Raw genomic sequence first — 27,747 nt, 5'->3', positions numbered from 1 at the left:
AAAAACTAAGTAATTGCGTATTTTATTTATAAATAAATGCAGCATCAATAAACAAATTACTATCGATGCATCGATGTTTTTTTTTTGCATTTTTTGCTTCAATGTGATTAAACAGTATATATTATATATACCAATTAATTGTTAATAAAATGTTTAAATTGTTAATTGTATAAATTATTTTTGTTTATTTCTAAAATGGTAAACACCAAAATGAGTTTGGTATTTTTATTACGAATGTTGGCGGAATGTTGTTGGAAATATTTCAAAATATACTATAAAATCATTTCTGGTAGATTTTATTAGTATTTGTATGAGTCGATGTCTGCAACACGAGTCATTCGTGAATTATCGACAACAAATTGAACGAATAATTGGTAAGCTCGCGTGACTATCGATTAGCTGTTCGTGTTGGCAATGCAAGTGCAGTGTTGAACAATGCACTTTAATCAGTGTAAGGTGCACTTTTGAACCAGGGCTCATCAAAAAATCAGTTAAGCTTTCTTACGTACCAACAATTGTAGTTCAATGTTGTTTATCAACAGCTTATTGAATAGTCTTGATAATCCGCGTAGTAAATGTACAAAAAAATATAAATTTAAAATATTATTAGTGATAAGTCTAACTGTAGATGTTTACGATTTGTTTGTTGAGAGCAGACTAGAAACGAAATGCTTTGGATTTGAATTGAAAACACAGAGAAAACTTGGTTTGTTTTTTTTTTTTTTTTTTTTTTTGTTTGTTTTTGGTCTATATATTTTTATTAAAAACAGTTTTTTTGTTTGGTTTTTTGTTGTTTTTTTTGTTTGTTTTTTGGTTTTTGTTGTTTTTGTTTTTGTAAATAACGTGACGACTTGAAAACAGAAATTAAATAAGTGTACTTTACTCGTAATGTAGTAGAAAGTGTTATAAAAGCAATATTACAATAACTGTGGTAGAATTGGCTCCTAAAATAGATATTTTACAACTGATACCACTTTTTGTCTTTATATTTAAGCATTAATTGATGCGCTGTACCGCTGAAATCTTGAGCTGTATTGGCCATACGCTCCGCGCGCTCCTCCAACAAATTGAGCTTCTCGCCACGCTCCATGGCCAACTGATGCGCCCGGCTAATTTCCGACGCCGCTGTGGAAGCACGTTGACCCAACTGCTCCAAATTGGGGCCGGGTATATGCCGTGCAACGGAACGATTTGCTTTCCCGCTCTGTTCACCAACTGCAAGCAAGAATGGAGAATTGTGAGATAGGAGAAATATGCAATATAGAAGATTATAAGAAATCTTTATAAATTGAAAAGTTAAACAAATCTAAACAAATACAAGTAATTCGATTTACTTACATAACTCCTCGCGATCCAAAAGCTTGGCGCCACCGCCAAATAGACCCTTAAAGAAACCCTCCTTCGGCTGTTCGGGCATTTCGTGTACCGTATATAACTCACCCATCATCTCCAAAATAAATTGACTGCAATTGAAAGAGAGAAAGAAGAATGATTTTAAGCAAATTTGTTAAATGCAGAATTGTGATAAATGTTAAATTGATCTTAAAGTAAGAAAGTAGAGTGTGCTCGACTGCGAGATACCTGATATTTATTTTGTTTAAAAGCAAAACATTTCGGTATTAATTTAAATATATATACCAAATTAATATGCCTCAAAAATACTAAAACTATACCGAAGGCTATATTTGGTGCAATTCAATTCTAAAATACAGCGAAATAATAAACTGCAAAAATGCTAAGAAAATACCAAAGGCTCGACTGTGAGATATCTGATATCCATTGTGTATAAAAGCAAAACATTTTGGTATTAATTATAATATTGTATATACCAAATTAAATACCCCAAAAATACTCAAATCATGCCAAAGGCTGTACTTGGTACAATTCAATTTGCAAATTTACTTAGAATATACCAAAGGCTATATTTGGTATATATTCATATGCAGGCGGGGCAAACATTTGAAACAAACCTGATCTGCTAGCTAACATAACAAAATAATAGCTCTATCTTTTATAGTCTCTGAGATCTATGTGTTCATACAGACGGACGGACAGACGGATAGACAGATGGACATGACTATATCGTCTCGGCTGTTGACGCTGATCAAGAATAAAGTCGTAGACGACTATTTCTGTATTTTACATACAGTTGTAAACTTTGAAATAGAAGTACGACAAAAACAAAACTACATAACGGGTTTTTTTTTTGGCATATTCTTTTTTGTTAGTTGATCGCTTGCACATTAATTTTGTAATTGGAACATAGAGATAAGAAGCAAGCAAATCCGGTTAAATTACTTTAATTTTAGTGTTATTTTTAAATTCTGAAAGTTGTGTTTAATTTTTAGTTTAGCGCAAGTCGCTAGCACTGCTATTTCAAAGTTTACAGCTGTAAAGTTAAAATAACCTTCTATTCTATATAGTAGAATAAAAATATTACAATAACGTTCTATCGAATTTAATTATGACTTACCAAAATTCCGATGATATCGTGAATTTTTGAATTTCGGTGGGCGATGCCATGTACAATCCATGACCTTTATGACTAAAGCAAAATATTTTTGATATTCTACGAAAAAAAACAAGAAGAGGAGAAGTTAAATAAGAGTGAAGGATTCTATAAAGCAGAGAAAACTCACTGAGTTGTATCTTCATGAACAATGATCTGTTGACCCCATATCGAAAGCATTGGATCGACAATTCCCTGTTTACATTTGGTTTGAAAACTGCAAAAGAAAAAACGGCAAGAAATGAAATTGGATAATATTGTTACATAGATCAATTGGCACACCTTAAGTCCATAAGCGGTAAGAAATCAGTATCCAATAACAGTTTTAGACTAGGAAGACTATGTACCATTAGATGGCCATTCGAAAGATAGGTTGCTAAGCAAGAGCCATCTAGAAATGGAAACTCGATATTAATAATATTCTAGATGGAATTAGTTTCTTATAGATGGATGAAGACCTTTCATCGTGATAGTTTCTGCCTTGACTGCAAAATCCATTTCCGATAATTGTATGCGATTGATGCAGCATTGATTTGCCACATCGAAGACTTTTGTTTGCTTTTCGCTGGCTATAACGATATATTGTCGATCGGTGAGTGTTTCCAGGCCGGTGCTAACGCTGCCGCTGATGCCGCTGCTGCTGGCGCTGCTGCTGCTGATGCCACCACCGCCACCGCTGATGCCACCTGCGCTGCTGCCTCCGCCTCCACCTCCTCCGCTTCCAGCTGCAGCTCCAGTTGCGCCTCCGCTGCCACCAGAGGCGCCTCCGCCACCAGCCCCCGCTGATCCCGCTGCTCCACCGCCAGCTGCCCCCGCACCGCCAGCAACTGAAGTGTTTGATATTGTATTGGCAGTTGTTGGTGTAAATGTGGGACTGGTGCGGCTGCTGCTCTTAGTGGGAGTGCCTGCAAGAATGAGTTGGCGAGTGATTACCAATCATTGTTTTCATATTGCATATTCGAAAATTGCAGTCAAACAAGCCACGTGCCAAGCAGGTGAAGATTTGCTGGTGGACATGTCAGCCAGAGTGTCAGATAGCCAAGGCGCCCTCTAGCGGACGTTGGAGAACTACACAAATTGCATTCATCACATTATTTTGTCCGCTAGAGTGTCAGCTTGACAGAGCGCCCTCTAGCGGACATCGCCATGACATTTCATATTCGAAAATTTGAAGCATTTAGTTATGTGCGAAGCAGGTAAGGAATTCCTAGATGACATGTCAGTTCTTTTGTCTGCCACAGATTCAGATTGCCAACGCCTTCTTGTGGACATTGTAGGACTACACCAACTGCACTCATGACATCTAGTGCTTTAGTCAGTCAGAGTGACAGACATCTTGATTACAACAATTTCATATTCCAAAATTTGAATTAATCGGTTTTGTACCATTTAGGTAAGGAATTGCTAGATGAAATGTCAGCCAGCGGGTCAGATTGCCAACGAAGACATGTCAGTCATTGAAGCACTCATGACATTTAGTACTTTTGTCCGCTAGAGTGTCAGATTGTTAGAGCGCCATCTAGCGGTCATTGTAAAACTACACCAACAGCAGTCATGACATGTCAGCGCCTTTGTCCGCTAGAGTGTCAGCTTATCATGCAGCACATAACCCATAATCGATATAAACCGATTCATTATCACAAATGTATGTAGATAAAATTGTGCATTGAATTTACGATCTTTCTTGTCCCTGTTCTCATCGCGCCAAGGCTCAAACGTGTAGGGTATGATCGAGCCGTAAGAGTCCAAGAAGGACATGGAAGTAATGGAGCCTTTGAGTCGTACCACAGGACCGCCTACCAAAAATAGAAAAAAGAAAAAGAAATATAAATGAATACAACACTCTATAATCGATCAAATGAATAAAAGTTTACCGTTAATTGTAACCAAGACGGGCTGCGATTTGCGCATATCGCGCTCCGGCATTGTGATGAACAATGTCAATATTGAACCGAAACTAGTTCCAATCCACAAAGTAGGAACGAGCGATAAAATATCTAGAAGAGAGAGCAAAAAATTGATATCGATATCGATAAATTCAATGGTTATTCTTCTTAACTGGTCACACTTACCATTGCGTTTAGCATAACTCTCGATAAAAGCTAAACAGGTAACAGATTCAGAGGAAGACATATCAATGCTGGACATTGATGACGATCTGGATCTCGAGAATGTGCCATCCAATTTATCTGCAAGGCGGATTGGGGAGTGAAGTGTGTGGTTGAGACAACGATTATTGCAAATGCGAAATAAATGAGGAGTTATCGATAACGATATTTATAACGGGACAGCAAAGAGAGAGAGAAAGAGACAGATAGAGAGAGATAGAGAAAGAGAGAGAGAGAGAGAGGCAAACGATTACACAATACAATTTGTAACAGAGAGAAAGAATTTATAGAATTTAAATTAGAGAGAGAGAGAGAGAGAAAGAAATATATATTGAAAGAGAGAGATAAGGAATGAAGTAAGGAAATACAGACTGATAGATCAAGAGAGAAAGAGAGAGAGAGAGAGTGAAAGCGGCGGGCGGTAGTAGGCATAACTTTTGCTTAGTAATTATGTTAATCGATTTATTTAGTTTCTCATTTTTTTGTCGATTGTTTATTTGTTTTTTTTTATTTATTTTTTTTTTGTTCTTTTCTTGCTGCATTATTTTCACTAGACTGCTAATTATTGTTGTTGTTGTTGATCTATGTGAAAATGTATGTGTGTGTTAGTGACTGTATGTGTGTGTGTGTGTGTGTTTCCTCAGGTGTTAAGTGTGTGTGTGTGAGTGCGTGTGAACTATGCAAAAATACGATTTGCCAATGCAGAATTTGCTGTCGAGCTTTGATATTGCAATTAGTTGTTGTTGCTGCTGTTGTTATTGTTATTGTTGTTGCATTTTAAATTGTTGCTTTTGTTGTTGTACTTGTTGTTGCAATTATTTATTAGTTGCTAATTAGAAGCGTGCACAAATACCGAGAGCGAGCGAGCGAGCGAGACAGAGAGTGTGTGTGTTTGTGTATGTGAACAAATTACATTAACATATTTAAGAGATATAGAGAGAGAGAGAGAGACAGTCATAGAAAGAAATAGATATATAGAGACAGAAGAGTAGGGAGAAAGAAAGAGAGAGAGAGAGCGAGCGAGCGAACGAACGAGCGGAAGGATTGAGCGAGCGAGCGAGCGAGTCAGACTAAGACTAAAGTCAAAAGAGAGAGAGAGAGAGAGCGAAAGAGGCGAGCGAGCAAAAAAACGAATCCATCCTTTCACAAACATATGCAAACGACACCAGCCCCCACCCCATCCACAATCCTTAGACCTCCCCCTCCACCCCTTCCCTATTACTAATAATACCACACCTCAAACATCAAGCAGCAAACGAAATGCGCAACAGTCAACAGGCCGCCATCTTGCTGCTGAGCAAACGCACCCCGCCCCCCTCCTCCATCAACCGAAGCAGCCCACCAACGAGGAGCAAACAACTGACACAAATTACAAATGTTAGCCAAAAAGGAAAATTAATCAAAATAAATAAAACAAAAATCAATAACAATATGAAAAAACGATTTCCGAGAGTTGCGGGCAAAAAAAACCAAAACAAAAACTAAATGCGCCGTCGTTGTGGGCGGCGGAGGAGAGGGAAGCAGACTGAAGAGTACAACAGAGAGACAGACAAAGAGCGTGTGTGTGTGTGTGTGTGTGTGTGAGAGAGCAAGAGAGAAAGAGTTGGGCAAACCACAAGCAATGTGCTGCTGCCTGCGTGTGCATGTGTGTGTGTAAGTGTGAGTGAAGTTTAACGCGTGGCGTGCCATGTGTGTATGTGTGTGTGTGGGTGCGTGTGATGGACTTTCATTGCTTACACACACAGACAAGAAAATTTGCATTTGTATTTGATGTACTAGCAAATGCAGAAAGAAGAGAGAGAGAGAGAGACATATGTTAAGATAGATAAAGACTAAGAGAGAGCGAAACGAAGAGATGCTTTTTGTTGTAGTTGTTGTTGTTGTTGTTGGGGTGCAATTGTTGTTGTTCTTGCAGTTCTTGTTTGTTTGTTGTTGATGTTCTTGTTGTAGTTGTTGTTCTATTTGTTGTTGTTGTTCTTGGGTGATTAACAGTGCTCTCTTCTGTTGTGCTCCCACCTTGAGATTTGGACTTTTTTAGGGACTCGTACGATGTCACTGACTGCTGTTGCTGTATAACGGATGTTTGATGCTGATGCTGATGCGGATGCGGATGCTGATATTGATGTTGATGATGCGCACCTGCTGATGCACCACCACCGCTCGCTATTGCAATTGCCCAATCACCGGACTCGGCGTCAAACGAAGAGAAGCCAATCAGCTGTTGTTGTTGTTGCTGCTGCTGCTGTTGTTGTAGCTGCTGTTGTTGTTGATCAACGCTGCCGCTGCCACCGCCGCCCGCAAGAGCTTTGACACTAACACCACTACCACGAATACCACCAACACCAACACCACCGCCACCGACACCGCAACCGCCACTAGCAACACCCGCACCTGCATCGTCCGCACCATAAACGCCTGACGACGACGACGACGACGCCGCTGCTGCTGCTGCTGCCGACGATGACGTCGACGCCGCCGACGCCGCTGCTGCTGCTGTCGCTGCTGCGGACTGAGCATCGCCAAAGCTCTGCTGCTGCTGCTGCTGAAGCTGCTGCTGTTGTTGTTGTTGCTGCTGCTGTTGTTGTAGCTGCTGTAGCTGTAGCTGTTGTTGTTGCTGCTGCTGTTGTAGCTGAAGCTGCTGTTGCTGCTGCTGCGCTGCTGTTGTCGCAGTCGCAGTCGCACTGCCGTTGATCTGCTCAAATATTTGCAAAGAAAATAAACACAATAATAATGGAGAGAGCAGAGATACACACAGAGAGAAGAGGAGAGAAATAGAGAGAGATAAATGCACTAAATGATTGGAATGGAGCATCATAACATTTCATTTCATGTTGTTGCTGTTGTTGTTCTTGTTCGTTTTTCGTTAATTATTTTACTTCTTTTTTTTTGTTTTCTTTGCTCTGTGCGGTTGTGTGTGTGTGTGTTTTACATGTACATATAATTTGTGTGTGTGTGTGAGTGAATGTGTAGCATACTTTTTGCCGTTATTTCTTCTTTTTTTTTTCTTCGTTTGTGATGTGTTTGTGTGTGAGGAAAGAGGCGGGGAAGGGGAACGCGCATTGAAACTAAACGAATGCATAACGTATTCGTGTGCGTGTGAGAGTGTGTAAGCTTCGTTTTGTTTGCTGTGTATGTGAGCAGTGTGAAGTAGTGACTTACATTGTGAGTGAGTTAATGAGAGTGAGAAAGTAGTATAATGCCCGCTGCCCGTTTTAATATTTGCAGTCAAGTGTTGTAGTTGTTGATGGTTTTGTGGAGTGCCATTCAAACAATTGTGTGTGAGTGAGAGGGGTGAATGCAAATGTATTTGGTATCGATAACGATACCTCTATCGATAGGTGGATGGTGCATGGTACATGTGTATGAAACTGAATTGGAAGCAACAAATTTTTTTTTTTTATTATTATTATTCACAACACTTATGAGAGACTTTTGATAGACAGAGAGACAGTAACAGAGAGTGTTTGTGTGTGAGAGAGAGAGAGAGAGAGGGGAGCACAACGGCTGGTGAGGGGCAGGAACGAAAAAAAAATACATATATCGTATGTTATATGAGACATTAAAGCACGCGCAACGAGAACAAGAACAGTAATTAATTCAATAATTATAATAGTAAATTTGAAATGGTAAAAAAGAGTAATTACATATACATATATATATGTGTATGTGTATGATATAACATAAATAGACTGCTTACAAAAACGATAGAAGCCTAGAAATATAATATCGTAGTTGTTTTATACATACATAATATGACATGACTTTGATTTCAAGAGATGGCTTAATTATTATAATTATTATTTAGGTTGACGGTTTTTTGTTCATTTTTCATTTTGTACAGTGTGTGGAGAGCAAACAAAGCAACGATAAATGGCGTTGCAAGCGATTTTTTGGTTTATCATTTATCGATAAACAAAATAAATGTAGTACAAAGCGAAAAAACAAGAATAAAAAAAGAAAACGAAATAGAAAGCAGTTCGTATATACAAAAAGGAACGAGTTTTTGTTTTGTATTATTAAAGCTTAAGGCACTAGAGAAACAAAACTAATGATCGCAATATTTATCGATAACGAATATACAGAGCACGCTCAATCGATCACAATCTGGCTGATCGATATTCGTGGCAATTCACAGCGAACAAGGGACACACGACAAGTTATCGACTATCAATATTTGGGGGGGTGTGGTGTGGTGGTGGTGGGTGGGGGGTTGACAGAGACGAGACATTCACAGAGCGAACGCAAGCAAACAAAGCCCACGCATTCACACAGACATTCAAATTGTAGTATTTTTGTTGTTGTTGGTATTTTGTTCGTTCAACAAAATGGCGGACGCTGTTCTGTCATAGAAACGCTTTTGTTTTGCGGTGTTGTTGTTATATGTTGTATGTTGGTAAAACGAGACGGGAATATTCACAGCTGGATTTTGTATTTGCTTATGTTTGTATATTGGTATGTTGGTATTTGTCGTTGTTGGTATTTTATAGTGTTGGATGATGGATAAAGTTGAATGTAATGGAACTTTGACACACAGAAAAGTGTAACGTAACAACAGTCATTAACAACCCATTAAGTAAATTTGAATATATAATTGTATATGTCTTCCTTTAGGAAATTTTGGTTTTGTTTTGCACAGTGCATACACAGAATACGATTTTGAGGATAATTTTTTTGGGTGAGACAAATACATATGTATGTTATGCTTAAGTGTTTTTTTTCTTGTGTGGTTTGGTATTTTTGGTATTTTTTTGTTTTTGCTTTGGTTACAACAGTTATGCATACTATATAATAGGCTTTTTAATTTGATTTATTTTTGTTTTTTGGTATATACACGCATACATATACACACATTTATGTATATTTAGAGTAGAGAGTAAAGAAAGAGAGAGAGAGAGACAGTGTGATAGAGAAAGTCAGTGTGGGAGTTAGAGAAAGAGAGATTTTATAGTTTGTTTTCATTCATAATTCTAAGTTTTTGTTCTTTGATAATCTCTTATTGCCGCCACTTTGGTGCTTTTTTTTCTTGTCATTTCAGTTGTTGGGCGGAGGGGGTTGGAGAGGGGAATACCAGACGCGGGGATATCAGATTTTTGAGGTCATACTACTAAGTATAAATACATAACATAAGTGTGTGTATGTGTGTGTGTGTGTGTGTGTAAGTTGGTTGTGTATGCATGTCTATGTGTGTGTGTGATACATTTTCAATATCTCTTCTTCACATCATCTTCTTCGTTTCTACAACTCACAATTTTGCAAGTGCGAAGTGAGAGTGTGTGTGAGTCAGTGAAGGTGCTCGTATGTGTGTGTGTGTGTGCATTTGTGAATGTTGTTGTTGTTGTTGTTAGAATTACCAAAGAACTTCCATACAATCACATAAAGGCAGTTATATTGCAGCTCTTCTGCATCCGTTGCCTAGTTGTCAGAAGAGGAGAAAGAAGCAATAGATAAGAATTTCAATTTGAATTTCAGTTTGATTTTCATTTAGTTTTTGTTTTTGCTTTTTGGTGCATGTTGCGCTTATCAGTATTATGATTATTATTATTATTATTACGTAGTATTATAATGATTAAATTTATTGTTTCATTATCATTGTATTTGGTTGTAGTTGTTGTTGTTGTTGTTGCTAAATGTTGTAATATAAAAGTTCGCTACATATTGTTGTTATAGTTGTTGTTCACTATACAAAATGCAATTTGAAAAACCAAAAAATGAAGCAGCCCCAAAAACTCAACTTGTTGTTTTCGTTTCGTTTTTTTTTTAATTACGCTCTCTAAGTGAAAAGTGTGGGGCGGGGGTTGAGGGGTATTCTTATTCTTATTATTTTTGGTTGCATATTCTACAACAAATACAATACGAGTGTTTATTAACTACGGCTTGCATACCAATACATACAAAGCATCCGTATAAAAGCCAGAGCACAAAGAGCACATGGGGGGAGAGAGAAATACAGAGAGAGAGAGAGAGAGAGAGACAGAGTGGGAGATAGACATGGAGCGAGGATGGAGACGACACGACCTAAGTAAGAAACGCACACGACAAACACGAAAAATCAAAATCAATCTAAATAATACAACAACGAAAATGAAAAAGAGAACAACAAATATGCCCATGGTAAATCGTAAATCTTGTAAATCAACAGTCAGCATCAGCAGCAGTCGCAGCAGCACTCTGTATGTGTGTGTGTGTGTGTTCGATAATTTCAAACTAAACTTGACGTTCGACTCTCTTTGGCGCTTGCAAATTCAAATACAAATACAAATATACAACTCTACACAACTCGCTCTCTCGCAGCCGCAGTTGTCAACGAAATTGAGGGTGGGTCAGGTCGTGGGCGAGGGGGTCGGCCAAAAAGGAGGAGAGAATTTTGGCACACGCATTGACTGCCATTTTTTTTTCTTTCATTACACTATCGCTTATATTGCCTTTTTTCTTTTGTGCTGGTCGTTGACAGAGAGAGAGAGATAGACAGTGAAATAAAGAGAGTTAGAGAGAGAGAGAGGGGGGAGTTGGGAGAGGAGAGTTTAGGTTGAGCTTTTGACTGGCATACTTACGTATTTTTTTGGATAAACTGCCGCTCATCATTGGCGACACATCGTTCTTGTTCACCCGCCCACCGCTGCCGCTGCCGCCGCTGGCAGCGCTGCTTATGCCAATGCCCAGGCCAGCGCGTTGCTCTCTCGGCTGATATTTGATGTTGGGCACTGAGAGCAAACGTTGATCGCGTGCCTTCTCTTTGAATTTCTGACGCGTTGGCTTCATTGGCGCCTGCTGCTGTTGTTGTTGTTGCTCGCTCAATGGCAAATTGCTGGGTCGTTCTCCGCTCTCTGGCGGCTGCTCAAAATCGACGCGTTTCTGCGTTGGCGTCGGCGTCACTGCCGCCTGCTGTTGTTGTTGTTGTGCCTCAGTATCACAATTGAGCATTGCAGTCGCTGCAGCTAAGCCGACATCGTCTTCGCGACATTCGAGCGCTTCGCCTGGCGTCGCCTCTTCGCTGGCGCCCTCGGGCGAACTCTCTTTAGGCGTGGCATAGAAAATGGATGAGCTGCCGCTCTTGATGGCCTCCAGCTCTTGATTGAGACTGCCGCCGATCTTCATATTGACTTTCGATAATTGACGCTTTAAATTGAACGTTTTCCATGACATCGATTTGCGGCGATCTTGCAGCTCAGCTTTTGGCGCCGTCGCCGCTGCCTCATCTCGCTGCGGACTTTTGGTGGCCGCCAATGCAGCCGCTGTTCCCATCTGCGCCTGAGCGCCACTGATCAGCATCTCCTTGCTGCTGTTGATCACCTGTTCGATGGCCAGCGGCGACGTTGGTCGCGATGCCGATGCTGATGAGTCCGCTGCCGCTGCTCCTGATCCTGGTGCCGCACCGCAAACGGACGCCTCGTTTGCCTCCGGTATGAATTCGATCGATGGACTGTCCGGACTTGTGGTGTCGTTTAGCTAGAGATCGACGAGTGGGTTGAGGGGAGGAAGGGGTGTTTGTTGGCACAAGTTTTAATATCGTTGCGGCTTAACAAATTGACGACTTAAACTGTTTAGATTTCTTTTATAGTTTTTGGGGGAGCGTTTTTTTTAGGGGCGTGGCGACAAATCCAAAAAAAACAGACGTGCGCAAAGCAACAAAAACGAGGCAAGCGCTAAACGCCACAAACGACAACAGCAACAGCAACGAGAACAAGACGAACTATAACGAGTTGCCAAAAGCGAGCGTAAAGTAGCGAGTCGAATTTTCTTGGCTAAATTTGATAGTCGCGTAATCGATTTGTTCAGCAATTAATCATTAAAAGCTTGCCAAGCGTTTCACAAACTAACGAGTGCAATGTACTCGTTATATTTCTTAGTCAGAAATTTATGAAAATATTATCGTACATTAATCAATTTGTTAAGAAGTAAAGCCATTTCAAGTTTCGCGATTCATCAATGATATGCTGACATCACACTCAATGGAACAAACTCGCATTCGTTAGAACCAACTCGCACTCGTTGGATCGAACAAGCTTGTACTCGTTGGAACCAATTTGCACTCGTTGGAACCAACTATTACTTTTTGGAACAAACTAATAATCGTTGCAACCAATTCGCACTCGTTGGAACTAACTAGACCTCGTCGAAGATAAGATTAAAGCAATCGCATATTCAATTAAATATTTGATGAAAACAAATGAATTGCTTGAATCTTTTATATCTAATTTCAGTCATGATCTTCCTTACGCTGCTTTTGCACTTCACTTTGTCTTACTCGTTGCATTCTTCAGCCTTCTCGACGATTTTGTTGTTGTTGTTGTGTGTTTGTCTGACGCATCTTTTGCTTTGCTTTTAGGCGCAAATATTGTGTGTTGTGTAATTAATTTTATTCAGTATATATATAGAGATAGAGATACTTATATAAGTGGGATTGATAGAGAAAGAGTGTGTGTTTGTGAGAGAGAGATAGAAAGATATTAGATAGATAGAAGAAGGTGGGTAGGAAGAATACGGGGTAAAAAAACGGGGTTTAGTTGACATTTCGTTTCAACTTCACAACTCTAAAGTACATACAATCAGAGTGGAGGCGGAAAACTTGGGGGGAAAACTTTGGAGTTTAGGCAACGTTTTGTTTTGTTGTTTTATTTTTTTTTTTTATAGTTTAGACTGTTATACGTAGAACAGTAATAGTGGTGGTAGAATGTAGTATAATATAACAGTTATGCCGCAGGCAATTTAACGAGCAATTCGTTTTTTTGTTGTTTTATGGTTTAAATATGTATGTATATAATTTACGAACTAATTTAGAATAGTAATGAATATAGTAAGAATATCAATCAATGTCAATCAATATCAATCAATGGGCAATTATACATAAACACTTATAAACAATTAATCGTTGTAGTTTAAGGTTAAGTTTAGATTAGTTGGTTGGTTAATTTAATTAATTTAGTTTTAGTTTTAGTTTAGTTTGATTTTTAGTTTAGTTTTTGAATTCGTTAGATTAGAATGTGGATAGTAAGACATGTTAGCTTGGTGGATTGATCGGCGGAGGGTGGTTGGATTGATTTGGTATTTTTTTTGTGTTTTTGGGTTTAAGACGATCGATTATTTGTTGGCAGAAAAGATGTACAAATGTATGGAATTGAGATTTAATGATTAATACTTCAAGGCCTCACAACAAAACATACTTATACACACACACATACACGAAGAACACGCACATCAATCAATCAATCAATCAAAAAGAACTTGATGTTTATACAGTTTTACAACTACTTAGTGGAGAGAACAGACAGAGAGAGTAGAGAAATAAATGTAGGTCTTTGTTGGGTGTACGCTAAGGTTTCTCATCGAGAAACAAGAGAGAGAGAGAGAGACAGAGAGAGAGAGAGTGAGAGGCAAAGAGAGAGAGAGAAAGAGAGGCAACAGAGAGATGTGACGCACAACACAAAGAGCAATCAAAAACCAATCAATCAAATGATGTACAACAATATCGATGCGATGCGATGCGAGCGGTGAGATGTGACAGCGTGTAACAATCAATCAATCAACCAATGTTAGTCGATGCAACGTGCAAAACATACACACACACACATCCATCTAAAACCATATTATGTATGTGTATGTGCATTAAAAAGAATTTTCAAATAATTTACTTTAAATTTGTATGATACATTAAATACATATTAAATCAATCAATCAATCAATCCATTATGATTTACCATGCGGACATTTGTGCATTTTCTTTGGTCAAATAATGATACGATTTTAGTTTGAAAACAGACACAGAGTGAGAGACAGTTGGAGAGAGAGAGAGAGAGAGAGCGCATTTGAAAGGACCTGAAAGTTCACTGTTCCTCAATCAAAATCAATCACGGCACTAAATAGCGTATATTTAAAAGATAAATTATTAAATAGCTAGCAAATAAGATAAATGGAAAATATTTATTATTTCGCTAGCAAATTAAAAGCATCAAAAGTGCCAAAAAGAAAATTAAGAAAAAAAAAAAACAAGGACATTAAGACTTCTAAATATAGAGATAGAGAGACAGACAGAGAGATAGAGGTAGAGATTGAAAGTTAGCTGTACGGTTAGAGAGCGTTAGAATTAGAGCTAGACCCGGGACGCGTTTAGGTCGGATAAACAAAATGATAAACAAACTTGAAGGAAAAGTAAAATGATTGCTAATGAGATAACGATTTAAAAGAAATACCACTACTTGGGCAATAAAGTATATTATATATATACATATAACTGTATATAGGCTACATAGGAGTACGATATATATATAAAGATTATAATAGATGTATATATATTTATTTATATATTTTTTTAAGAGAGAGAGATAGTTACTTAGATGGTAAGAGAAATGTGTCTAAATGCTTTTTGTATATTTTGTATAAATTTTTTTTTTTGGGCTAAACACTTTTGTATGTAGCTTGCTTGCAGGTGTGTGTGTGTGTGTGTGTGTGTGTAGTTGTACTTGTTTTTGTTGTGTGGATGTCTGTCTCGTTATTTTGTACTAAAAATGAGGGGATCAAACTCAAGGGAAGGGAAAAGTGTGTTTGTGTCTTTAAACTAAAAACTTTCTTATGCACTTCAATCAAAAAATGTCAGACAAATGCAAATATGTGTGTGTGTGTGTGTTTTGTTATTTATGTTTTACTTTTTTGGATGGTTGGCAGTTTGAGGGGAGTTTTGGGGGACCGGGGGAATATTTACGAGTACGGTATTAATAAGTTAGCTTAGTAAACTAATAAAAGAAATGCGTATTGTTTTATTTTTTTGGTACTACATGTTTCATGTCCATCATCAATCATCATAAAATTAGTAATCAATCATTAATGCATATATATAATAATTATATTTTATAAGTTGATTAAAATATGCGTGTAGTTAATTTTTCTTTTTTGTTTTGTTTATTACTTATTTGTTGGCTCAAATATTTGTCAATTTGTCTAACACTTTATGAGTGTGTGTGTTTTTATTTGTCTGTCACTGTATGTGTGTGCGTGTGTCGGTGTGTTTCTCAGTATGTGTGTGTGTGTATGTGTGTGTGTGTATGTGTGTGTATGTATGTGTGCTTGTCACTGATTGAAGGCGGCAACAGCATTTAACACTGATCAATCATTGCTCACGATCATTGTGCACAATCATGGATCAGTTGAGTGCTCAATCATAGTTACTTTGGCCAAATCCAATGTCATCAATCATGATCAATCAATTATGTCATTATTTAGCATTTGGGTTAAGAGCCAACATCATCATCATCATCATCATCAGTAGTAGTTATAGTAACGTTCAGTCAATCAATCAATCACTTACCTGATCGGAACTGGGCGAACGACTTTGCTCCTCTTTGCTCTCAATGCGTTTGGGACTTTTTGGTGTTCGCGAGTAAGGATCGTGTGCGCCATACAGATCGGGACATGCAACACTCAATAGGCAAATTTTTTGGATTATATCAATTATGACAAGTCCATATTCGGTACCATAAGCCATTCTATAAACAGAAAAAGATAAGAACACGGCATCATGTCACAATAACACAACGGCATACAGTCAAAAATAATACAAAAAAAAAACAAATTTTAAATGAAAATGGAAATCGAAACAAAAAAAAAGCCAAATTCCGAACAGAACTCAAAAAGTCCAATTCAATAAAACACAAACCAAAAATCTAATGTAATTTTCAGATATACTTGAAATTCATTGTTGCGTGACACACACACACACATTTGCACACACACACACATTTGCACACACACACACGCACGCACACACACAAACACCAGGCACTAAAGTCGGTCAGTCGTCGGAAGAGTACTGTCTAAAGCTTTTGACTAGTAAACGTAAGAACGCAAAGAGGGAGTGTCAAACTAACGAGTAGCGATTGAGACTCAAGTAGCGAGTAACGAGTGTTGAGGAGCAAATGCACTCGCTTCCTACTCGTTCTAGCTGTATTTTTGTAACTACGTGGACCGCTTAAGGCAAGACTAGCGAGTAGCGACTGACGAGTAACGAGTAATAGCAGCTACATCAAATACTCTAGATGTACGTATAACTATTAACGAGTGTGTTGGATTGTCGATTGTAATATAGCAACAGCTACAGCAAGTAGCAAGTAGCGAGTAACGAATTCCATCTGTTCTCGTTCTCGTTGGCAACTACGTTCAATAAGGCAAGGCAAGACAAATCAAATCACAGTTAAGCGGGGTTTTTTTAGGGGAAGGGTGTGCGCGATCTAAGAACAACGTTGGCGATTCGTTCGCGTTGGTGAAGGATATAGATATAGGGTATTGTTACTGTTCGACTAGGCGCTAAGTTAAGTTTTTGTTTTGTCAGGCGTTTTTTTTTTGTTTTATTTTCAGAGAACGTGTCATGCACAATATAGATATACGCATACAAAAACTACGAATACTTCACTAGTTGATTTATTTTTTTGTCCGCGTGTCGGCGCTGTGTGTGTGTACGTGTATGTGTGTGTATTGAGCGAGAGAGAGACAGAGAGAGAGAGCGAGTGTGTGTGTGTGTCGAGTTTTTGGGTGTGTATTACTTACAAGCCATAGCTAGAGTTGATGCACAACGAGGTAACCTGCACGGTGCGACGATTCGGCCCCGTGGTCAAACAAACCAATTGGGATTGAAATCCCGGCGGCTTACGCTGAGCCCCAAAACGCACCTTGAGCGTGCACTCCGTCTGTGATTTGAGAAACGAAGAGTGAGAAGGTTAATTCGCATTATTATTAACCTTATTTCCACTCCTTCCTTACCTTATCTGAATCACTTGATTCGGTTTTTTGCACCTGATGTCCGGTTAGGAAATCGCATTCGGGACTGGTGCCATAATTGTCATCAAAATTCTCATAGAGTATTGGTATCTCGAGCACCAGGACCTCCGATGTCGATTCGACCTTGCGAAATTTGAACAACATTACCTGACCCATCGCACCGGCGACACAGAGGCGACGTGACTCCGAGCACAAAAATATCAAATGCACAGCCAATGGATTATCGCTGTCGGTCGCGTGGCTAACGTGACGCGGCTTCTCAAACATCTTGGCTGTCTTCAGTTTGTACAGAATCTGCAGAGAGTACGAATTACAATTACAAATGCATCCAAATATTTTCCCTTTCAGCCTCTTACATTGAATGTACAGAATTTATTCTGATTTTTCAATTTCAATTAAAATTCTAATTACAATTACAAATGAATGCAATTCATTTCCCTTTCACTCCATTAGGCAAAATTGTCAGCCTCCTAGCTCTTACACTTTAGTTTGAATCAACAGAATTTGTACAGAGTCTAAGAGTAAGAATTGGAAATCAAATTACAATTAGACATGTATGAAGTTCATTTAGTATGTTAGGCATAACTGTCAGCCTCCTAGCATTACTATCAGCTTCCTAGCTCCTACAATTTGGACAGTGGTTATTCCATATACGGACATAGATTAAATGTAAAGCATGTGTACAGAATCTGAGAGTAAGAATTTCAAATGATATTCAAATAACAAATTGTCACCCTCCTAGCTATTACACGGAATTTGTACAGAATGTGAGAGTAAGAATTTAAATTGACATAGATTATATGTACAGAATGAGGGTAAGAATTTCAATTAAAATTCAAATTACAATTACAAATGAATGCAATTAATTTCCCTTTCACTCAGTTGAATTGTCAGCCTCCTAGCTCTTACACTTAGTCCATAGCTTTGCTGTACAGTCAGTTAGTTAATGAACACAATATGTTCTATACACAGACATAAATTGAATGGCTATCAAGACCATTGTGTAGACTTCAAACAATACAATATTCTTATTGCATTTCTGTAGATTGCATTGTGTATCCTTTTGCAACGTATGCAATGTGAAAGCTTTGTTGAGTTCACTATCAAAGTTGAGTGGCTATCAAAGTGATTTCCTCCCTAAAGACGCACCTGGAGTGTGCCAGCGCCCGAGTCCCAAAACTTGAGACTGCCGTCCTGATGTCCTGTGATAACAATCTCCGAATAACTGCAGGAGGCAGGTGACCATTCCCCGCCAGATATGGGCCATTCACGCTCCGAGAGAAGCCCGTTTTTTTACTTGTCGTTGTGCGACCAACCTGAAATATATTAAAAAAAATATCAAGCAAACAAATTAGAAAGAGAACAAAGACAAATACTCGAAATGAAAAGAGAGAGAGAAAGAGAGTACTCACAGAATAGAAAGCAGGAACCAAATCCGATGGGCAATCGGTTAAATATGTGCAACATGTAACAGGTGATTCGTGTAAGTCCATTGGATAAGGCGATTCAAAACATGGAAAACCGGGCGTTAATAAGTCTATTAATACTAAGTCATATTGAAGCAGCACAGCTATCGCATATGGCTCCTGTGTTTCTGTAAATGCAAAAGCAAATAGGAATTGCATATTAGAATAAAATTGTGATCAAATCAAGTGCAATAAAGTGAAGACTAACCGCAGGGCCAGGGATTTTCGCAGAGCGTAATGAAATCGCAAACGGCATGCTCCATTTCCAGAACAGTTGTGGTCTTACCCACCATAACGGTGATGCAATTCGACTTTGAGCCCTTCTCCGATGGCATGCCGCCAGAGAAAATTGTAAAGGTTTCGCTATCGAGATTGAGAGAGAGAAGTGAGTGAGTTGTCTTTGCTTTTTGATTGGATAACTCTTACCCAGTTGTGCTGGACTTCAAGTCAACTTTATAAATCGGTTTGCATTTTTCCGCATTGCCATCCTTGTTGATTTTTGCTATACGAAATGGAAATACGATTGGTTTTTTTTTTTTTTTTATTGAAACTTTGTTAGTTTCTACGCTCACCATGCGGACAAACTTGGGACTGGGGCTTCGGCTGCGGCTTGGTGGGCCAAGAACAAATGGAACCATCTGTGTGCGATGATACAAAGTATTTGCCCTCATAATGCCAGGCCAATGATTTAACCGCCTCGGCTGCCTGCCATCGTATCTCAGCGCATTTCGCTTTCAGATCCCATAACACAAGCAGCCCACACTCAAATGCAATAAGCAACTGTTGATGGAAACAATTAGATTAATTAAATGAAAGAGTAGGTACAAAGCATTGCTTTACCTTGTTTGCATCCCAATGGATTATCACATAACGCAATCACAGCACCTGGATGACTAGTTCTAACCCTAAAATACAAAGAACACCGATTAATTTTAAAGCCAACAAGTAGGAAATGCTCATGAAATCAAAATAAAGTATAAAGAATCGTCTTATATGCACATGAAATATATCTGAGATTATTTTGATGACAATATTCTATAAGACAGGAATTTAACAACACATCTTCGTTAAGTTCAGCTGTGACACAAACCATAGCATGTGTTTTAACCAGTGCTTAACGAGAACATGAACTTTTTGCTAATCGGAGTAAATCTAGACATGAACTTTAATACTAAGACGTATTCTTATGTATCCTAGAATATTTTCGTGACAATATCCCATAAGACAGGAATTTAACTACATTTCTTCGTTAAGGTCAGCAGCGACACAAACAAGAGCATGTGTTTCAACCAATGCTTATCGAAGGCATGAACTTCATTGTGATCAGACTAAATCTAGACTTGAACTTTAAAGCTAAAAACGAATTCTTATATATCAGAGTTTATTTTGGTGAAAATATTCTATATGATATCAATTTAACTACACTTTTTCGCTAAGTTCAGCAGCGACACAAACCATAGCATGTGCTTCAGCCAATGCTTATAAAAAACACCAACTTCATTCTGGTCAAACTAAATCCAAGCATGTCAGCTTTGAGACAGTTGAATACTTACACTTCAATTGCTTTATTCCAGTTAATAATATATCCACTAAGTGCAAATGTATCTATGTGAACGACGTGTATGTTTCCCTTCTCAGTGCCCACGTACAGCCATTTGCTGCCCACGGGCAAGTGTATGCATGTGACCCTATATTACAAAATATAGAAAATAGTTTTGTATTCACTTAAAGTTAGTGATAAATATCAGTGGAAATGTTTACCGCTCGCGCTGAAACTTGAGGCTCTGCACTATGCGCGGCGTCTTTTGGCGTATGTTCCACAAGTGTATAGTGTCATCGGCGGTGACTGTGACCAGGGCTCCCTCATTGACCAGGAATTGGGCAAAGAGCACAGCGCACTCGGATTCACCCTCATGTTTGGCATGTGCGTCGACGCCCGGTCGTCCCAAGCTGCGTATTTAAAGTCCAAGTCAATTAAATCGTTTACATCTATTAAATGTGTTATCTATATATTAAATGTGTTCTGAGTGACTGACACTAACGGTAAGAGCTTAAAGACTGCAATTTCTTCATTGAGGAAAACTGTCATTATGCAAACTGATTCTTCCTTATGCATTTCGTTAAGTTAGGCCATGATACAAACCATAGCATGCCCTTCAACCAGCGCTTATCTATGTTAAGACACAAGGCATGTGACTCTCAAATGCAATGAATCAATCTAACTAGTTTTTATTATATTATTAAATGATTGCTACAATTCTTTAAGGGGTTGCAAATTCTACACAAGTTTGTTGAGGAAATTCGATCGTTCTGAATTTTAGCTACGCAAACAAACTTTTTCCGATGTATTTCTTTGTTAAGTTCAGCTACGATATAAACCAGTGCTTATCCAAGACACAAACCATGTGGCTTTCAAATGCAACTGATCAAGGTAACTAACTTTCTATATATTTAAATTATTACTTAAATTTTGTATGGTACGAACTAAGAGGCTGCGATGTCTACACAAGTTTTTGGAGTAAATTTGATCGTTCAGAAATTTAGCTACATATTTCTTCATTAAGTTTAACCACGATACAAATCATAACATGCGCTGTGACAAGTGCTTATCCAAGACACAAAACCCCGTGGTTATATTCTATAGAAATTTAACTACGCAAACTGACTTTATTCTATATATGTCTTCGTTAAGTTTAGCTACGATACAAACCAGTGCTTATCCAAGACACAAACCAAATGGCTTTTAAATTTAACTGATCAAGCTAACTAGTTTTTCCTATACAATTAAATGATTGCTATAAATCTTTACGCTAGAGTAAAGCTGCTGTCTAGCTTAAGCTTCTTAGCTTGCTTTTAACAATTAATCATTAATAAATGAAACTACTTACATGCGTATATAGCCGGATTTATCACCAATCGCTAATAATTTTTGTACTGGATCGAAGGCAAAGGATGTGGGTGAAAATGGGAAGCCATGGCGAAAGGTCTGCAAAAAAAGAATTAATCAATGTGAATAATTTGTGGATGAACGAACATTGATCGAGAGTTGTTTTTTCTTTATTGTTTGTTGCTTTTCGAACAGTTCTGTGATAGCCGCGTGTGTCTTATGATAGATACGATTGCAAAACAACTACCAAATAAAACATCCGCTAGCTACCACAAATGTTCATTAACATTTCTCTCTCTCTCTCTTTCACTTTCTCTTGCGTACTCTTTTGCACTGAGTCTCTTACTTTCTTGAGTGTGAAATGATCGGCCTTCAATTGCTCCTGGATCTCCTGCTCCTGTCGTATGGCTTGAGGCTGTACGGTTTGTCGAAATCCATCCAGAACTCCTTTGAATGTGAACTTTTTCATTTTTCTAACATGAGTCTGCGTCCTCCGCTTCGCCCGCTGCCTGCTCTAGATATTCTCGAAAAAAAACCCAAATTTGGTTGCTTTCTTTTTTTCCTTTTCTCAGCTTAGTAGCTCTTTTTTTTTTTGTAGCCAGATCTTTTGTGTTTTCACAGGAAGGATGAGAAATCTCAAGAATCTGCTGCTGCTGCTGTTATTTTTCTTCCTTTTTTTTCACTTGTTTTTTCCTTTGTTTGCTTTTAATTAGTATTTCGGGGAGTTTTCTTTTGTTGTGTGTTGTTTTTGTTGTAGTTGTTGGGGAAGTGAAACTAGGTTAGCAATAGTCGAATTAAGAGCTGTAAGCAAAGAAAAGTACATCGTACATTAATCGCAAAGTTTTGTTGCATGTTACCGTGTTAATGGATTGTTGCTTGCAACAATGCCACACACACACCACACACACACACACACACACACACACACACATGTATACGACACTCATCAATTCCTGTCTGACAATGTGATGATGCAATAGTGCAAACACACACACACACACACACTCGCACACATCGAACAATTGAACGGATAACGAGAGCAAAAAAAAATACCACAAGGTACAAAATCGTTAGCATACTTTTCAGCTGCCAACAAAGGACAAGGGAGGGTAGGGCAAGGGATGGGAAGAGGTGGCCCATTAAGAGGTCTCTTATCTTTTAGAGGTCATCATGATTTCTATACACATTTTGTACTCAATAAAACTTGTTGCTTTTCGATCTTTGAGTGCGTGCTTCAACCAAATTACAAGTCTCAGCATGCCAATAATTAAATAAATCGTTTTGTGATATGAGATCGCCATACACTCACATACATACATACACACATTGGCATTCTTTATGTTCTATCTCCTGATCTTTATTCTATTTACTTTAAATTTAGTTATTACATTATACTGTACTATACACATTAGTCATACTCAATATAAAAAAAAAAAACACACAATTATATACATTTATCGTTAACGATATAAATGAATTGAGCAAACGCTTTGCTCAAGTGTCATCTTCATTTTCATTTTCGTTTTCGTTTTCATTTGCACTGCAATTGCTGTGATTGGGAGAGAGGGAGGTGGGGGGTGCTAACATTCAAAAGGTGCGCGCTATAAAACGCGAGCTGCGTTTTCGACGCCAGCGTCGCTGCTTGCACAGCCTCTGTTACAGCTACTGTTACTGTTAAACTGAGAGCGAGTGAGATGGCAGCATTAAAATGCCAATGGGGGATGGTAATGAAATGTGTGTGTGTTCGTATGTGTGTGTGTGTGTGTGATAAATGTGACTGTGGGCAGTGTCAAGAGTCAAATGTTAAATGGATATAATTGAAAATCGCTGTTTGCCACACATGTTGTTGCACAACATGACAAACACACACACACACATAGACAAGTAAATTTATGTATATGGATATATAGGTTATACATACAGATATATACTTATGTGTATGTGTGTGTGTGTATTTGCACTTATTTTTGGGATGGCACACAAATCGATTTTTCGCACACTCATCGCAGCCATGTTGCCTTTTTCTTATTTGCAATTGTTTACGCTTTGTCAAACAAACGAACAAACATACACACACACATACACATACACTTGCTTGCTCGCATATGTGTGTGTGTATTTAGCTGGGTCGTCAGGACACGAAGCGCGCAACAGTAAAAAAAAAGGAAAAAGAAAAAGTGAAAAGAAAAGCAAAATCGCTGGCATACTTTAAATTTAATTTGCGCAAACAAAAAGCGCACACACACAAGCACATATTGGCGCCTGACCGACGACAACGACAACGACGTTGGGTGGTGTGTGTGTGTGCTGCCTAATGATGATTAAAATACCAACGCTTGCTGATGTTGTTGTTGTTGCCTGTGTAAACACCGCGCTTGGAGTTGGGAGGCTGAGCCCACACCTACACATACAAGCGCCTCTCTGACTCTCGCTCTTACGCATGTGTGTGTGTATGTATTACATGTATTTATGCCTAGAGAAGTGTATGTATGTGTATGTGTGCACGTATAGATAACCTCGATTTACAGATTTTTCAGACACACACACACACGCACACTTGAAGCTTGCGATTTGTTCCGTTTCTGTTTGGTATTTCTTTTAGTTCAAGTTGCTTGTTGCTACTCACTTGATTGATAGGGTTGAAGGGGGGGGTTTACTACATCTTTATTAATATACGCTTGACGCCCGCGCCCGCTCCTTCTTCTGCTTCTTCTTCTGATTCGTCAATTCTTTGTGCCGTTTTTATATTCGTATTCTTATTCTTATACTTTTTGTGCGTTTTGTGGTAACAACTTTTAGCACACAACAACAACAGAAAAAAAATAACCACTCACGATTTGAAACAATTGCGTTATAAAAGTTACTTTCAATTTCTTGACTTTTGTTTAGTAATTGTTTTTATTTGTATATGTATATATTTGGTTAGCTATTCACATTGGTATTTTTCATAGCATATTTAAGACATTTTTTGCGCACTAATAAACAAAAATATGTGTATCAATTGATTTTTCACTAGAAAAAACACACACACACACAAGCACGCTGACAGAGATTCAATCACATACACATACACATACACACACACACACACAAGGAGACAACGACAACGAGACAAACGGCACAAAACGCAGACGGAGTCGAAAGTCGAAGTCAAAGTCTCAAGAACAAGCACACAAACATACACACAGACACAGTAAGATACGCATACACACGCACGAACGGGGGATATGTTAAGACGAGAAAAATGCTGCTGGTTAGCTGGTTGTTAGTTGGCAACTGGAGCTGCTGCTCAAGCTGAAACTGATGCCAAAGCTGCTGAGCTGCTGCTGCTTCAGCTGCTGCTGCTGGATCGTTCGTCCCGACGTCGCGTCGTGTGTAAAGGCATTTTTTGCACCTTGCGAGAGCAGCACACTCGAACACACAAACACGAAGACGAGCCGAGCTTGCTCACTAGGCCGAGGACGTTTTAGCAGCGCGCGCTCGTGTCAGTGTCATCCCTGCCTGAGTGTTCTTTCTCTCCCTCACCCACACACACACAAATTATAACTCTCTCTTGGTTGGCACGCGCTCTCCCACACTGCTCTCATAACCCAACTCCCACCCTCACTCACTAACTATCGCGCTCTCACTCTCTCTCTCTCTCTTGTGTTACAGTTATTGTTGCCTAACGCTGGGCGCCGTAGTTGTTATTGTTATTGCTTTTCTGTTTCTTGCTTCCTTCCTGCACTGTCAACTGATTGGATATTAAGCCAATGCAAAATTTTCATGCTTTTTGTGTGTTTGTGTCGTAGTAGCTGTGCTGATGCGCATGCTTACGCTACGAGGTGGCGCCCCCTGTCGTCGTAGTCGTCGTCGTTGTCAGGATAAAAGTGTCGAGGAATCGAGATTTTTTTTTTCGTTTTCGTGTTTTTTTTGCGCGCGCGGTCACATGACTCGACTGCCACACATACACACACACACATATAGACACAGAGAAACTCTCAGTTACGCGTACACACATAAATCTGTTGAGGTAGCAAGCGCAAAGCAAACAATTCCCCGCCCCCTTCCGCCACCCACAACAAGCTAATCACAAACCCCTTTGGAGCTAATAGTAGTAACTTTGATTTTATTTAAACTAACGTACATAATTTAGTGGTGTTTTAATGCGTGTGCGTCTTTTATAAATTTTTTTTTTTTTTTTTTAAGTTTAGTAATTCACTGTGATGCACAGTAAAGAGGAGGAAAACGTTTGCACGTTCTTTTTGGCCAAAAGGAAAGTCGAAACTGAAACTGAAAACTGAACGTGCACGTTCACGTTCACGTTCAACACTTTTCGCTTGCCTCTCAACTGTGTATGTATATGTGAAATACACACACATACACACTCACTGGGTTGGTCAGTTATGCAAAGCAGCGCGTCGCTTGGCATCGTTTTAGGGTTGCCGCAGAGCAGCGCTTTGATTTTTTTGCGCTAGGCCTAGTGCGCAATATTTCCTTTTTTTGTGGGCGCCCAGCGGCAATCCTGACGTCCCATTGGTCTGCAATCAATACTTGTTGTCCTCACACACACACATACACCATAAATCCCCCTCACTCTTGACATACAACACAAAAATTTAATCAACTCAAATATAAATACGCACACACACACACGCAGCTTAATGGCAAAAAATTTGCATTGAAATTGTAATGAGTTATGCCGTAAAATGTGCTCTCTCTCTCTTTTCATACTTACAATCACTCTCGCTCTCTGCCTCTCGCTCTAACACATGGCCACCAGCGTAGCTCCGACGGCCATATTAATAACAGCTCTCACACAGCGAGAGCGTGTATGTGTGTGTGCGCGCGTGTATGTGTGTACACTCGACCCATTAACACACAGAAAAGTATGCAATAAAAAAAATGGCACAAGCTCTTGCGTCATATGCCCAGGAATCATCTTGGAACACACACACACACATACGCAAACGCATTGCGCACACACAATCACGCACAGTTTATCATCCCAATAAGAAACTTGTTGGGCTGGCACGCGCAACTCATCCAACAACAGCAGCCGATGGCGCTGTCGCTGCTGCTGCCGCAGTCGGCGTCTCTGTCGCAGTCGACAATTGGCGGTCAGAGCGATATGAGGGCGTCATAAACAACAATACGATTGTGCGCCCCTCCCACCGCAATATGTGTGTGTGTGTGTATGATTATAAAAGACTTCATCATTTTAGTTTAAGTGATTCACTCAGCTCAAATAGTTGTTTTTTTTTTATGATGCTGCCGCGGTCAACGCCGCTGCTGCTGTTGCTGCCGTTACTCACTGTCACACAAAGGCATCAAGTAACAGCACACTCAGACTCACACTCGCATGGAAAACATGTTGTCATTTTTATCAGCAGATGTGTGCATGTATGTGTGTGTGTGTTTTGTTGTGCGATTTGCAATAATAAAAAGGGGGACAGAAAAACGCTGACGCTATTTTTCTTCTAAACTGGACAACAGCACGTCTCTTTTTTATTATTATTATTTTGCCTTGCACAATTTATTCGCATAACATCATCATCGGCAGCAGCAGCAGTCTTTTTTTTTTTGTCCACATCACATCAAATACCAAACAAAATACCACACAAAATACGACACCCCCACAAAAAGTGCGCCCACCTGTTTCATTGCTGTCCGCTGCGTTGCCAAATGTAGCAAATGTACAAAAAAAAACAAAAAGAAAACAACAAAATGATGGATGACAACAAACTGTTTGACACCTGGCACGCGTGGCCAATTTAGTTAATGCCAATGCATTGCACGACGCAATTATAACTATTTCGCGTATTGCAACTTCGCACCTGGAGCGAGAGAAAGAAGAGAAGAACGTCGTCCAAAACGCGCACACAAAATGTTTTCTGCTTCTTCGTTTTCTTTGCCTTCTTTTCGTTTCTGTCTCTCTCTCTCTCTGTCTCTCTCCAAAATTTGTTGTACAACTACAGCGCAATCGTAGCAATTGAAGCTGACTGAATACACTAACGCGAACAACGACAAGTA

General features: G+C 39.0%; 1 protein-coding gene across 1 annotated transcript; it reads right to left on the bottom strand.

Annotated features, from left to right (window-relative positions):
- Positions 1 to 739: 739 nt before the first annotated feature.
- Positions 740 to 27,747, bottom strand: LOC132795517 (syntaxin-binding protein 5). The gene is given in 26 exon segments (XM_060806277.1): positions 740 to 1,215; positions 1,339 to 1,463; positions 2,474 to 2,569; positions 2,640 to 2,726; positions 2,792 to 2,900; positions 2,968 to 3,414; positions 4,186 to 4,305; positions 4,384 to 4,506; positions 4,582 to 4,698; positions 11,169 to 12,063; positions 15,917 to 16,094; positions 17,152 to 17,291; positions 17,365 to 17,676; positions 18,532 to 18,660; positions 18,663 to 18,698; positions 18,795 to 18,976; positions 19,057 to 19,211; positions 19,275 to 19,350; positions 19,421 to 19,628; positions 19,689 to 19,700; positions 19,702 to 19,753; positions 20,402 to 20,536; positions 20,610 to 20,798; positions 21,737 to 21,834; positions 22,082 to 22,536; positions 27,552 to 27,747. Coding segments are annotated over 25 exon segments (4,401 nt in total). The 5' UTR covers positions 22,205 to 22,536; positions 27,552 to 27,747; the 3' UTR covers positions 740 to 958.

The sequence above is a fragment of the Drosophila nasuta genome, chromosome X, assembly GCF_023558535.2.
Source record: "Drosophila nasuta strain 15112-1781.00 chromosome X, ASM2355853v1, whole genome shotgun sequence".
Classification (NCBI taxonomy): domain Eukaryota; kingdom Metazoa; phylum Arthropoda; class Insecta; order Diptera; family Drosophilidae; genus Drosophila; species Drosophila nasuta.
This window is presented reverse-complemented; position numbering and strand designations above follow the sequence as displayed.